At 39.2% G+C, this 15,041-nt stretch overlaps 1 protein-coding gene across 2 annotated transcripts in view; it reads left to right on the top strand.

Moving 5' to 3' along the window:
• Window positions 1–3,220, top strand: part of LOC135556743 (plakophilin-3-like) — a 57,442-nt gene extending 54,222 nt beyond the window's left edge. For both annotated transcript variants that reach the window (XM_064990157.1, XM_064990158.1), the window contains one exon: window positions 616–3,220. In XM_064990157.1, coding sequence (XP_064846229.1) covers window positions 616–657 — 42 coding nt within the window. In that variant the 3' untranslated portion in view covers window positions 658–3,220. The remainder of the gene's footprint in view (window positions 1–615) is intronic.
• The last annotated feature ends 11,821 nt before the right edge of the window (window positions 3,221–15,041 follow it).

Raw genomic sequence — 15,041 nt, 5'->3', positions numbered from 1 at the left:
ACACAGTATGTTAGCCTGGTCCCAGATCAGTATGTTAGCCTGATCCCGGATCAGTATGTTAGCCTGGTCCCGGATCAGTATATTAGCCTGGTCCCAGATCAGTATATTAGCCTGGTCCCAGATCAGTATGTTAGCCTGGTCGCAGATCAGTATATTAGCCTGGTCCCAGATCAGTATATTAGCCTGGTCGCAGATCAGTAATTAGCCTGGTCGCAGATCAGTAATTAGCCTGGTCCCAGATCAGTATATTAGCCTGGTCGCAGATCAGTATATTAGCCTGGTCCCAGATCAGTATATTAGCCCTCTGAGGGCGGTTAGTCAGTGATTGAGTTAACAACAAATACAAAAACACAGACCTCAAATTTTTGCTTCTAAAAATTAAAGTATAGTATGTTAGCCTGTAAAATATGGAAAATGAAAACATAAAAATTCTATCAGATCTTTCAGCACTCTGACAGAGTTAATGTTTTACGGAGTTGACAAAAATACATTTTTTTGTCTTTCTAATTCAAGACTTATACACAGTTGTCATTGTCATTCTGGACAAAGCTAACAGTATAATACATACTTTGATATATGCCCTGACAAAATGTCTCTCATGTTTGTGTTTTACAGAAAGGGTTCACACGACCAGACTTTGCAGACATGACAATCTAAAAAAAAGGAACAGATACAATGTCTCTCTCTCTCCTTCTGCCAAGCGGCTGGAAACGTATCGGATCACTTCAGTGGTCAAAGACTGGTCTGTACAACTGAAAACATTGCTCCTTGGGCTACTTCCTACTTACGCACACATGGAGTTGGATGAACTATACTACAGTGCAAGTGACGACAAAGATGGAACATGTTTAGGGACGACCTTAACGGTGGACTATGATGATAACGTACCCCCTTTTCCTTGTGAGCTTGAGTACCGTATGTATTCAATGCTATATGTTGAATTTAATATATGTATTCAATGCTATATGTTGAATTTAATATATGTATTCAATGCTATATGTTGAATTTAATATATGTATTCAATGCTATATGTTGAATTTAATATATGTATTCAATGCTATATGTTGAATTTAATATATGTATTCAATGCTATATGTTGAATTTAATATATGTATTCAATGCTATATGTTGAATTTAATATATGTATTCAATGCTATATGTTGAGTTTAATGGATGTATTCAATGCTATATGTTGAGTTTAATATATGTATTCAATGCTATATGTTGAATTTAATATATATTCAATGCTATATGTTGAATTTAATATATGTATTCAATGCTATATGTTGAATTTAATATATGTATTCAATGCTATATGTTTAATTTAATATATGTATTCAATGCTATATGTTGAATTTAATATATGTATTCAATGCTATATGTTGAATTTAATATATGTATTCAATGCTATATGTTGAATTTAATATATGTATTCAATGCTATATGTTGAGTTTAATGGATGTATTCAATGCTATATGTTGAGTTTAATATATGTATTCAATGCTATATGTTGAATTTAATATATATTCAATGCTATATGTTGAATTTAATATATATTCAATGCTATATGTTGAATTTAATATATATTCAATGCTATATGTTGAATTTAATGGATGTATTCAATGCTGTAGCTTTGAATGCTGTATGTTCTATATGATGGAATCAGGGACTTTTTTTCTCAATGTAACCAATCAGTCTGCTGTAACCAATAATGCTATGACTCGTTTCTCCTGCCTTAGAGCAAGCGTGGTTTGACACAGTCCCAAAGACTTCAGGCCCCCATTTTGTTAACCCTGGTCCCAGATCAGTTTGTGCTGTATAGCCTACACTTATGGCCATTGTCACAAAACAACACAAAACTGCTAGTAAAGGGATGGTTTGCGATCAATGGTGCTTTTACTTTTGCTGGAGGGTTGAATTATTGATGTTGTTCATTGTGTTTTGTATTAGTTTGGTGTTGTAACTTTTTCTCAGACAAAACTAGAGTATCGCTGAGTTATAATGAGTTATAAACCAGAGTATCACTGAGTTATAATGAGTTATAAACCAGAGTATCACTGAGTTATAATGAGTTATAAACCAGAGTATCACTGAGTTATAATGAGTTATGAACCAGAGTATCGCTGAGTTATAATGAGTTATAAACCAGAGTATCACTGAGTTATGATGAGTTATAAACCAGAGTATCGCTGAGTTATAATGAGTTATAAACCAGAGTATCACTGAGTTATAATGAGTTATAAACCAGAGTATCGCTGAGTTATAATGAGTTATAAACCAGAGTATCGCTGAGTTATAATGAGTTATAAACCAGAGTATCGCTGAGTTATAATGAGTTATAAACCAGAGTATCACTGAGTTATAATGAGTTATAAACCAGAGTATCACTGAGTTATGATGAGTTATAAACCAGAGTATCACTGAGTTATAATGAGTTATAAACCAGAGTATCGCTGAGTTATAATGAGTTATAAACCAGAGTATCGCTGAGTTATAATGAGTTATAAACCAGAGTATCACTGAGTTATGATGAGTTATAAACCAGAGTATCACTGAGTTATAATGAGTTATAAACCAGAGTATCACTGAGTTATAATGAGTTATAAACCAGAGTATCGCTGAGTTATAATGAGTTATAAACCAGAGTATCACTGAGTTATGAGTTATAAACCAGAGTATCACTGAGTTATAATGAGTTATAAACCAGAGTATCGCTGAGTTATAATGAGTTATAAACCAGAGTATCACTGAGTTATGATGAGTTATAAACCAGAGTATCGCTGAGTTATAAACCAGAGTATCACTGAGTTATGATGAGTTATAAATTAGAACTGAATGTATGTTTTTATGGATGTGTGGAAAAACTGAACTACTGACACCTGCATGAATGACCTACAATTATGACTCAGAAAGGGAATCATGCAATTGCTTTTAAAGCTTTACACAGTGGCTTAAACTTTTTTTTTTTGTTTTACATCAAAGAGAAGACAAAGAACCGCTTTGTGTCCGTCTTTAGACTGACACCATTCTTATTTCCATTTACGGTATGAAAAAATAATCAACTATTTTTACAATGTACTTTTTAACTGTTAACTGCAGGTCGAATAAATCTGCCTCATTTGTACCTAATGAATCTGCGTCGTTTGTACCTAATAAATCTGCGTCGTTTGTACCTAATAAATCTGCGTCGTTTGTACCTAATAAATCTGCGTCAATTGTGCCTAATGAATCTGCGTCATTTGTACCTAATGAATCTGCGTCAATTGTACCTAATGAATCTGCGTCAATTGTACCTAATGAATCTGCGTCAATTGTACCTAATGAATCTGCGTCAATTGTACCTAATGAATCTGCGTCATTTGTACCTAATGAATCTGCGTCAATTGTACCTAATAAATCTGCGTCATTTGTACCTAATAAATCTGCGTCATTTGTACCTAATAAATCTGCGTCATTTGTACCTAATAAATCTGCGTCATTTGTACCTAATAAATCTGCGTCATTTGTACCTAATAAATCTGCGTCAATTGTACCTAATAAATCTGCGTCAATTGTACATAATAAATCTGCGTCATTTGTACCTAATAAATCTGCGTCATTTGTACCTAATAAATCTGCCGTCACTGAAGGAGTTTTGTTATCGAGTGTGAGAATAGAAAATAGATGTTCTTTTGAGGTTTCACGTCAACCAGGGTCAGGGTGTTTTATTGAACAGACAATACATTGGACATGCATTAAATGCGATATGAAAAACTCTGGGCCTTAGCTTCTGCTGGTCAGGTCACGTGTTCAGAGAAAAACTTCTGCTCTTTCATAACAGGATCAATCAGCATTTCAGCTCCATGCAGAAGACTGAAAATGGCCGTGTTTTGAGAGCATCGACTCTGACAGACCGACTGATCTACAAATCAACTGGCTTCCTAAATAACTACTCTATGGGGCCGATGGATAAGAGCTATGGATAAGAGGTAAATGAGTAAACTGTTTGGATAAGTGGATTGTAAATATAAAATACAATTATTTTAGATCTAGTTTACCTTCTGATCGCTGGAGACAAATGTGAAACCAGTCACATGGCAGCAAACTGAAGCATATCACCTTTTCCACAGTGAAGTATATGAAATGTGGAGACCCAAACTAGGGGCTTCTGTAGCTATGATTAGTGAGGAGGATTATGGTAGATTTCAGTGGAGGCTCCTCAGAGTAGGACCATCCTCATCAGTGAATTGCAGATGTTTGTTTTTTTGTGAAACAGAAATAAAACGTAGCCTTTTTTTAGTTATATCTATACTAAATATATTCACGTCACCAAATAATTGATTAAAACACACTGTTTTGCAATGATGGTCTACAGTAGCCACAAAAGCACTCTGTAGGGTAGCACCATGGTGTAGCTTGAGGACAGCTAGCTTCAGGGACATTGACTTCAATAGAAAACCTAGGAGGCTTATGGTTCTCACCCCCTTCCATAGACTTACACTGTACTTATGACAACTTCGGGAGGACGTCCTTCAACCTATCAGAGCTCTTGCAGGATGAACTGACATGTTGTCCACCCAATCAAAGGATCAGAGAACGATTCTAGTACTGAAAGCATAAACTACAGCTAGCTAGCACTGCAGCATAAAATGTGGTGAGTAGTTTGTCTCAAAGAGAGAAAAAGACAATAGATTAACAGTTTTGAGCAGTTTTTTTTTTAAATGAAGGCAAAGCAAGAGAGAGTGAGAGCTAGGTACATTTAATATTTTTTTAGTTAGCGAATGCAGCTAGCTAGTTTAGTCTACTCAAACACCCGGCTCAAACAGAGAGGGATGTTATGTTACCTAGCTGGCTATGGCTATCAAACAGAGAGGGATGCTATGTTACCTAGCTGGCTATGGCTATCAAACAGAGAGGGATGCTATGCTAGCTAGCTGGTTATGGCTATCCAACAGAGAGGGATGTTATGTTAGCTAGCTGGCTATGGCTATCAAACAGAGAGGGATGCTATGTTAGCTAGCTGGCTATCCAACACCGGAACTCTTCCAAGTCAAGGTAAGCTTTTGGTTTTATTCATTTATTGCCAAGGGGCCTGTCGGTGTAACTGCTGAACTGCTTACTGACTGTACACCATAAGTATACGGCCATGCTCATTAAAAACAATAGCAGTACTCCATCTTAAACGTCACCTGACACCACTGGTAAATGTATAGACTACTATATAGACAACTGTTCAACTCCTATCACTTTCCTCACCTTTCAATATTTTATGGATTTAACAATTGAATAAGGCAACTTTCAAGATGAATCAGATATGTTGTGGGTAAAGGCGTTCCAAACCTGTTTTTATTTTTCATAAATACTTTCCTAACCCTAAATAATATACCAGATTAGAGTAAATCCACCAATATACGTGGTTTTCTTTCATTGATCCTTTTTCTGACACCGAAACAATGTTGAATTATAGGTTTATTGTTTTTTTTAAACGGATGGTTTTAGATACATGTACTGAGGTCGAAACCCTATTGAATGAAAATCTGTTTTCAGTGGTTGAGTTCAATTTATGAGTAGGACTGTTGCTTTCAAACACTACCTGTGAGTACTCAGCCCTATCCTTGTTTGCATACTAGCTGGTTCTCAGAGAGGATGGATGGAATATTACAGACATAAGAGTTAGTCTAGTAGGTTGGGCCAGATGTAGGTTGGGCCAGATATAAGGGTTAGTCTAGTAGGTTGGGCCAGATATAAGGGTTAGTCTAGTAGGTTGGGCCAGATATAAGGGTTAGTCTAGTAGGTTGGGCCAGATATAAGGGTTAGTCTAGTAGGTTGGGCCAGATATAAGGGTTAGTCTAGTAGGTTGGGCCAGATATAAGGGTTAGTCTAGTAGGTTGGGCCAGATATAAGGGTTAGTCTAGTAGGTTGGGCCAGATATAAGGGTTAGTCTAGTAGGTTGAGCCAGATATAAGGGTTAGTCTAGTAGGTTGGGCCAGATATAAGGGTTAGTCTAGTAGGTTGGGCCAGATATAAGGGTTAGTCTAGTAGGTTGGGCCAGATATAAGGGTTAGTCTAGTAGGTTGGGCCAGATGTAGGTTGGGCCAGATATAAGGGTTAGTCTAGTAGGTTGGGCCAGATATAAGGGTTAGTCTAGTAGGTTGGGCCAGATATAAGGGTTAGTCTAGTAGGTTGGGCCAGATATAAGGGTTAGTCTAGTAGGTTGGGCCAGATATAAGGGTTAGTCTAGTAGGTTGGGCCAGATATAAGGGTTAGTCTAGTAGGTTGGGCCAGATATAAGGGTTAGTCTAGTAGGTTGGGCCAGATATAAGGGTTAGTCTAGTAGGTTGGGCCAGATATAAGGGTTAGTCTAGTAGGTTGGGCCAGATATAAGGGTTAGTCTAATAGGTTGGGCCAGATATAAGGGTTAGTCTAGTAGGTTGGGCCAGATGTAGGTTGGGCCAGATATAAGGGTTAGTCTAGTAGGTTGGGCCAGATATAAGGGTTAGTCTAGTAGGTTGGGCCAGAGTTCACATAGGACATGGGAAAGACAATTAGGGCCAAAACTCTTCAGCTGGTGGTGCTAATGAGGAGACCGTGTGATAGCCTATACAGGCTGGTACTCAGGGTGTGCTGTGATCAATGTCTCCACCTGGTGTTGAAAGACAGGACCGAATCCAATAAACAACAACTGGACAACTGCTTTTTCAACTGCAGTACGTGGAATTGATATACAACTACTAAAACAGTATATAATACAAGGATGTTGGGTTTTGAAAAATATACAACAGGGCTAAGGAAAACTAGGGATAACAACAACAAAAACATTAAAAGCTTAGGCAAAGAGGTCTAACAACTGGTTTGGACCACAGTTAGTGAGCTTGTGAAAACTTTATTTAAACTAGGCACTTCAGTTAAGAACAAATTCTTACTTACAATGGCGGCCTAGTAATCTCCCTCCATGTGTAAACAAGAAGTGCAAATAGGGTTGGGGTGGGGGGTGTTGTCACTGAACCAACAAAGGGATGGGGCCCTTCACAAAAGCATCTCTTCTCACGATTAAAACCTCTTAAGGATCCGCCCCTAAAATGACATACCCAAATCTAACTGCCTGTAGCTCAGGACCTGAAGCAAGGATATGCATATTATTGGTACCATTTGAAAGTTTTGAAGTTTGTGGAAATGTGAAATTAATGTAGGAGAATATAACAAAATAGATCTGGTAAAAGATAATACAAATAAAACGTTTTTTTTGTGCTTTTCTTTGTACCATCCTCTTTGAAATCCAAGATAAATGTATTACTCCAGCTCAGTTGCAATTTAGATTTTGGACTGATGCAATGAACCATTGCATTTCTGTTCAAAATGTTGTATCAAGACTGCCCAAATGTGCCTAAGTGCATAACTGTGCACTCTCCTCAAACAATAGCATGGCATTATTTCACTGTAATAGCTACTGTAAATTGGACAGTGCAGTTAGATTAACAAGAATTTAAGCTTTCTGCCAATATCAGATATGTCTATGTCCTGAGAGATTTTCTTGTTATTTACAACCTCATGCTAATCGCATTAGCCTATGTTAGCTCCCGTCCCGTGGACAGGACACCGATCCTGAAGAAGTTTTAAGACCTCTGGGGACTAAAGTATCTAAGGAATGGATCCAGAATGTCTCTCTGGACTTTTCGGTGTTTGTCAACATAGCCACCGCGTCTGATTTCACCGACTTGTTCTAATTCCAAAACAAACAAAAAAAGCGAACGACTGGGCTGGTGGAGTCAGCAGTCGAAAGGCACTTCGCTGCTCACACATTCTACTGCGCAACTCCCTTGAAGTTTCTCCTGGGCAACATAAGCCGTGCGGGCAGCGAATCACATAGATCGCATTGTGAGAATTACAACTGATGGGCACGAGAGACTTTTCATACGTTTGGTGTACTGACATTGAGTACAATTGCCACACTTGTTGTTGCCGGGGAGGAATAAGCAGGGGACTGGTCTTGTTTGCGCCTTGGCTGATGCCAGATCGGACAATAATGTCTTTAAATGTTTTTAGCTGACGTAATAAATTGAAATCAAACTTTAGATAGAAAAGTAAATCGATAAATAATATGCAAATGAAAAAATTTAAAATATGCACAAATTGAATAAATCTGTGATAAAAATCTTAAATTATCCAAAGAAACTCTCAGTAAATTAAACGATGCAGCTCTTCCCTAACCTTTCATTTGAACAATTCATCCCTGAAGTGTTGTATTTAGTTGAACTAGATATAACTACTATAGTTGGAATTACTGGTTACAAGATAAAGGCCATAACTCATATTTTACAAATGTAACACTTCCTTAAATGTGGAAATATACACTATGAAGTAACAGATACTGTTGGAGAGAGAATATAACTGCATTTCATAGACTGAATACAAAACAACATGATGAATTAAAGTGTTTCCTTTTGAAGAGTAGGGCTTCTTCCTCTTCTTCCTCTTCTTCCTCTTCTTCTTTAGATGTCGTCCTCCGTGGCCAGGAAGTAGAAGTCATCGCGAGCCTTGTCGACAGGGAGAGGCAGCCCTGGACCAGAGGAGCTCTGGAGGTCAAGGCCTTGTAGACAGGGAGAGGGAGCTCTGGAGGTCAAGGCCTTGTAGACAGGGAGAGGCAGCCCTGGACCAGAGGAGCTCTGGAGGTCAAGGCCTTGTAGACAGGGAGAGGCAGCCCTGGACCAGAGGAGCTCTGGACGTCAAGGCCTTGTAGACAGGGAGAGGCAGCCCTGGACCAGAGGAGCTCTGGAGGTCAAGGCCTTGTAGACAGGGAGAGGCAGCCCTGGACCAGAGGAGCTCTGGACGTCAAGGCCTTGTAGACAGGGAGAGGCAGCCCTGGACCACAGGAGCTCTGGAGGTCAAGGCCTTGTAGACAGGGAGAGGCAGCCCTGGACCAGAGGAGCTCTGGACGTCAAGGCCTTGTAGACAGGGAGAGGCAGCCCTGGACCAGAGGAGCTCTGGAGGTCAAGGCCTTGTAGACAGGGAGAGACAGCCCTGGACCAGAGGAGCTCTGGACGTCAAGGCCTTGTAGACAGGGAGAGGCAGCCCTGGACCACAGGAGCTCTGGAGGTCAAGGCCTTGTAGACAGGGAGAGGCAGCCCTGGACCAGAGGAGCTCTGGACGTCAAGGCCTTGTAGACAGGGAGAGGCAGCCCTGGACCACAGGAGCTCTGGAGGTCAAGGCCTTGTAGACAGGGAGAGGCAGCCCTGGACCAGAGGAGCTCTGGACGTCAAGGCCTTGTAGACAGGGAGAGGCAGCCCTGGACCAGAGGAGCTCTGGAGGTCAAGGCCTTGTAGACAGGGAGAGGCAGCCCTGGACCAGAGGCGAGAGGAAAGGAGAAGGTTCAAGTCCAAATGAACCCTCGATCTTACTAACCGCGCTGTCACAGCTGATTATTCTAGCTAGACCAGCACTTACCAATATCATTCATGTGGATACTGTGCATGAATGTGAACTATTCACTTTGTAATTTTGTTGTCCACTACATTACACTATCTATCCCGATCCAATATGCTTTAGGTCCAAGGACACAATGCCAGGCAGCCCCATGTCTCCTGCAGGGTCTGGGTCAGGGCGACAGTCCAGGTAGTCTGGGTTTATGGTGAGCATGGGGTTCTTATCGTCCTGGAAGAGGGTCTGGGTGGTAAGGGTTAGGGCTCAGGCCTCGGGGGTGGTTAGGGTTAGTCATGGGGTAGTATATACTAACTACAACATACTAACTACTAAATACTAACTACAGTACTACAGTACTACTACACACTAACTATTATATACTAATTACTACATACTACAGTACTACTACCTATTATATACTAATTACTACATACTACAGTACTACTACCTACTAACTACTACATACTAAAGTTCTACTACATACTAACTACTACATATTACAGTTCAAATATATACTACAGCACTACTACATACTAACTACTACATACCACAGTTCTACTATATACTACAGTACTACATACTACAGTTCTACTATATACTATAGTACAACTACATACTACAGTTCTATATACAAAATACTACATACTACAGTTCTACTATATACTAACTACTACATACTACAGTTTTACTACATATTACAATACTACTACATAATAACTATTACATATTAACTACTACATACTACAGTACTACTACATATTAACTACTATAATCTAACTACTAATATAAACAAACTACTACTTACTAACTACTACATGCTAACTACAGCTCTGCTATATACTAACTGCTACATACTACAGTACTACTACATATTACAGTACTACTATATACTATTACATGTTAACTACTTCATACTAGAGTACTACTACATTCTAACTACTATATACTAACTACTACATACTAACTACTATGTATGAACTACTACATACTAACTACTATATACTAATTACTACATATTAACTACTACATAGTCACTATTATATACTAACTACTACATACTAACTACTACATAGTCACTACTATATTATTTACATAGTGACTACTACATATTCTACATAGTAACTACTACATAGTCACTACTATATACTAACTACTACATATTCTACATAGTAACTACTGCATATTCTACATAGTAACTACTACATACTAACTACTACATATTCTACATAGTAACTACTACATAGTCTAAATAGTAACTAAGTAGTATACACAGTAACTATGAAATTATTACCGGGATTTCAGTCCTGGCCCCCAACAGGTAACCCTCATCGACTCTTGTTTTAAGTCATGTTGTCATGGCTTTCTTCTGTTGAAGGAGGACCAAAATGCAGCGTGGTACTTTTGAGACATATTTATTGAATGACGAAAAAACACGAACAATACAAAAACAACAAACGGAAACGTGAAAACCTAAACAGTCCTATCTGGTGAAGACACAGAGACAGGAACAAACACCCACGAAATACTCAAAGAATATGGCTACCTAAATATTGTTCCCAATCAGAGACAACGATAATCACCTGACTCTGATTGAGAACCGCCTCAGGCAGCCATAGACTATGCTATACACCCCACACAACCCCAAGACGAAACACACCACAAATAAACCCATGTCACACCCTGGCCTGACCCAATAAATGAAGATAAACATAATAAATATAGACCAGGGCGTGACACATGTCCTCGTTTGAGGCATAGGGCTTAAGGTACAGTCCTGGGAAATCTTGTATCTATAACAACTCAAGCCGGCTCCATGGTATCTTGAAACAGAGGGTTACCTACTGAGCAGAGATAGCATGGTTATTTTCAAGACTCCGTCTGGTCTGAAATCCTGCAGCTGTGACTTTGAGCTGATTGATGTAAATGCTAGAAGTTTGATTTAGAAAAGGTATTTTATTGTACCTCTGTCTTCTCAAACCAACGCGGAAATTCTGACTATTATGGAATTTTGGTTAAAGAAGTTTATGTCGAATTCTGATGTGTATCTGACTGGTTATAAGGGTTATAGATCTGGCACCTCGGCTCTACCTTATGATCTAAATCTGAATTAATAAATCTGATTGACTATGCTAAATCTGAATAATTAAATATGAGTTACTATGATAAATCTGAATGATTAAATATGAGTTACTATGATAAATCAGAATTATTAAATCTGAGTTACTATGCTAAATCTGAATTATTAAATATGAGTTACTATGCTAAATCTGAATTATTAAATATGAGTTACTATGCTAAATCTGAATGATTAATATTGGTTGATTTTAATCTGGATTGGTTGATGCCAGTATCAGATAGATTTAGCCCATTACAAATATCTTTCAGCCAAACTCAGCTGATAACTAAACCAACACGCCCCAACTTCAAACACGCGTAAAAATCTAACTATACTGCCACTGGAATCTTCGCTATTCTGCTCAGTGAACCGCGTCTCATTTCTCGCATAAGAAAAGCTAAACTACCTAAATCCCGCCCACACATTCTTACAGAGAAACATTTTAGGAATTTGAATGAGCAAATTCTGATCTGCGGGTTGTGTGACTGGGAGGGTGTGACTTGTTTTACTTCTCTATTTAACACTGTTGCAGAAAACCATGCTCCATATAAAACAAACTAAGGGTAAAGGATAATCCTGGAAATTTACTGAAAATAAATGGAGTTTGGCCTAAAATTGACTGATACTACGTCTGACTGGCAGTGCTTCGGACGTTTGAGAAATAGATGTCTATCCCTGGTTCTACCAGTAGAGGGAGTGCTTTATTCACCTCCGATACAGACTGTAGCGAACGATGCACTCCCAGATACACATTCTCTATTTTAATTTCAACCATTTTATATCTATCTATATGATGTACTATGTTCCTTGCGGAAAAATCTATGTTAAAAAATCCACAGGGCCTGATCCTCAATAACATGCTGAGGGAATGTGGCTTTGGGAAAGAGGTCATCTTAATGGGAGATTTTAACATTCATTATGAAGACAAGTCTTGTAGGAAAACCCTCAAACGGATCACTAATACCTTTGACCTTACACAGCTAGTTAAAGGGCCAACCAGGGTGACTTGTTGCTCTAAAACACAGATTGATTTGGTGTTCAGTAAGAAACCAGAGAGAGTGACTAAATATTGGGCTATCTGATCATAATCTGACACTTAGAGCCAGAAAGCTGTCTAAGAGCAGGTTTAACCTCTCTACTGTTAGAAAGCCGGATCTACTAAGAATTACCTAAGAGTGAATTAAACTATTTTGAAAATGCAATGAAGGGAATTTACTGGAATGATCTCTTGTCCTATACAGACGTGGAAGCTGATAGTCAGGTTTTTCTATCCACAATCCAGACTACAATAAATGGTTTCCTAAAGAAATTCAAATCCAAACCTGGCCAAAAGAGAACTCTTCCTTGGCTAAATGGAGAAATCTGGAAATTGATGAAAGAACGAGATTATGCTCTAAAAATAGCCCTAAGATCCAAATTAGACCATGACAGATGCAGGTTTACCATGTTGAGACATAAGGTGATGAAAGAAATCAGACAGACAGACCTTTTTATTAACATAATTGGTGAAGCAAAGGGAAATTATCAATTGATTTGGGAGAATCTAAAAAAGTTAACAGGGAAAGACCATAGTAACACTGCAAAAAGACTAGAAATCATGGTGAATAACAATCTAACACAGGATGCAGTCGAAATAGCAATAGCCTTCAATTCCTACTTTATTGACTCTGTCAGGGTACTGACACAGGACCCCTCCACTGGTTTCTTGGGCTCAGTGCTAGTGAATGACGCTCAACCTGTCTTCATCATAAGGGAGGTTTCTGAGTCAAAGGTGAACAAGGTGAAAAGCTCACTAAAGAACTCTAAAGTCAAAGATGTGTTTGGGCTGGACTCTACCTTACTTAAAAACAGTGGTGAGCCATCAGGGCCAGCAAGGCCTTCTCTGCTGGCCTAAACATCATCAGAATATCATTTTTTTAAAATATATTTTCTACTATGCTACTGAGCCAGATGTCTATGTGTCAGGGGAGAAGCTCCAGGTGGTATCTGATTTTAAGTACCTTGGCATCATACTTGATTCCAACCTCTCTTTTAAAAAGCATGTGAAAAAGGTCATTCAGATAACCAAATTAAACCTAGCTCATTTCAGGTTTATACGAAATTGTTTGACTCCAGAGGTAGCAAAACTGTACTTCAAATCTATGATACTCCCCCACTTAACATACTGCTTGACTAGTTGGGCCCAAGCTTGCTGTACAACATTAAAACCTATTCAGTCTGCCTACAAACAGGCTCTCAAAGTGCTTGATAGGAAGCCCAATAGCCATCATGACTGTTACATCCTCAGAAAGCATGAGCTCCTGAGTTGGGAAAATCTTGTGCAATACACCGACGCATGTCTTGTATTCAAGATCCTAAATGGCCTGGCTCCTCCCCCTCCACTCAGTGTGTTTGTTAAACAGAAAACCCAAACATATGGCAGCAGATCCACAAGGTCTGCCATGAGAGGTGACTGTATAGTTCCCTTAAGGAAAAGCACCTTTAGTAAATCCTCTTTCTCTGTGAGAGCTTCTCATGTCTGGAATACACTGCCATCAGACAAACACAACTGCACCACATATCACACTTTCACAAAATATATGACTACATGGCTAAAGGTCAATCAGATTTGTGATCATAATCCCTAGCTGTGTGTTGCCGCGTTCCATGTTGTCTGTAGCTTGTGAGGTGTGGAAACACTTTGTTGCTTTTATGAATTTTGTCTTGCTGCTTTTTGTCCTATGTTGCTCTGTCTGTATGCTACGTCTTGCTTGTCCTATGTTGCTCTGTCTGTATGCTACGTCTTGCTTGTCCTATGTTGCTCTGTCTGTATGCTACGTCTTGCTTGTTCTATGTTGCTCTGTCTGTATGCTACGTCTTGCTTGTCCTATGTTGCTCTGTCTGTATGCTACGTCTTGCTTGTCCTATGTTGCTCTGTCTGTATGCTACGTCTTGCTTGTCCTATGTTGCTCTGCGTGTGCTCACTGCTCAATGATTGTCTATATTGTAATTGTTTTTAATAACCTGCCCAGGGACTAAGGTTGAAAATTAGCCGGCTGGCTAAAACCGGCACTTTCACTGAAACGTTGATTAATAATATAATAATAATAATATATCCCATTTAGCAGACGCTTTTGTCCAAAGCGACTTACAAGTCGGCTGGGGCCACTACTTTTACATATGGGTGGCCCCAGCGGGAATCGAACCCACGACGCTTGGCGTTGCAAGTGCCATGCTCTACCGACTGAGCCACACAGTGCACTGTCCCTGTAAAAATACAAATAAACTCAAACTCCTGATCTCTTCTTACTGCAGCTCTCTGGCCCCACTTATTGCAGAATCATTAACCTAGATGATTTTACTTGACAGTTGTTTCTGGTGTTATCTCTAAGTCTGGGAAAGTGGCACAGAGATCCTTTTGACTTAGATAACTACCGTCCAATGTACTGTATCTTGAAGAACCCTCTTATTATCTCCACCCGGCACAGCCAGAAAAGGACTGGCCAGCCCTCGGAGCCTGCTTCCTCTCTAGGTTTCTTCCTAGGTTCCT

Source organism: Oncorhynchus masou, chromosome 15 (genome assembly GCF_036934945.1).
Source record: "Oncorhynchus masou masou isolate Uvic2021 chromosome 15, UVic_Omas_1.1, whole genome shotgun sequence".
In the NCBI taxonomy this organism is placed as follows: domain Eukaryota; kingdom Metazoa; phylum Chordata; class Actinopteri; order Salmoniformes; family Salmonidae; genus Oncorhynchus; species Oncorhynchus masou.
Note: the sequence above shows the minus strand (reverse complement) of the source record. Positions and strands in the feature narration are given on the sequence as shown.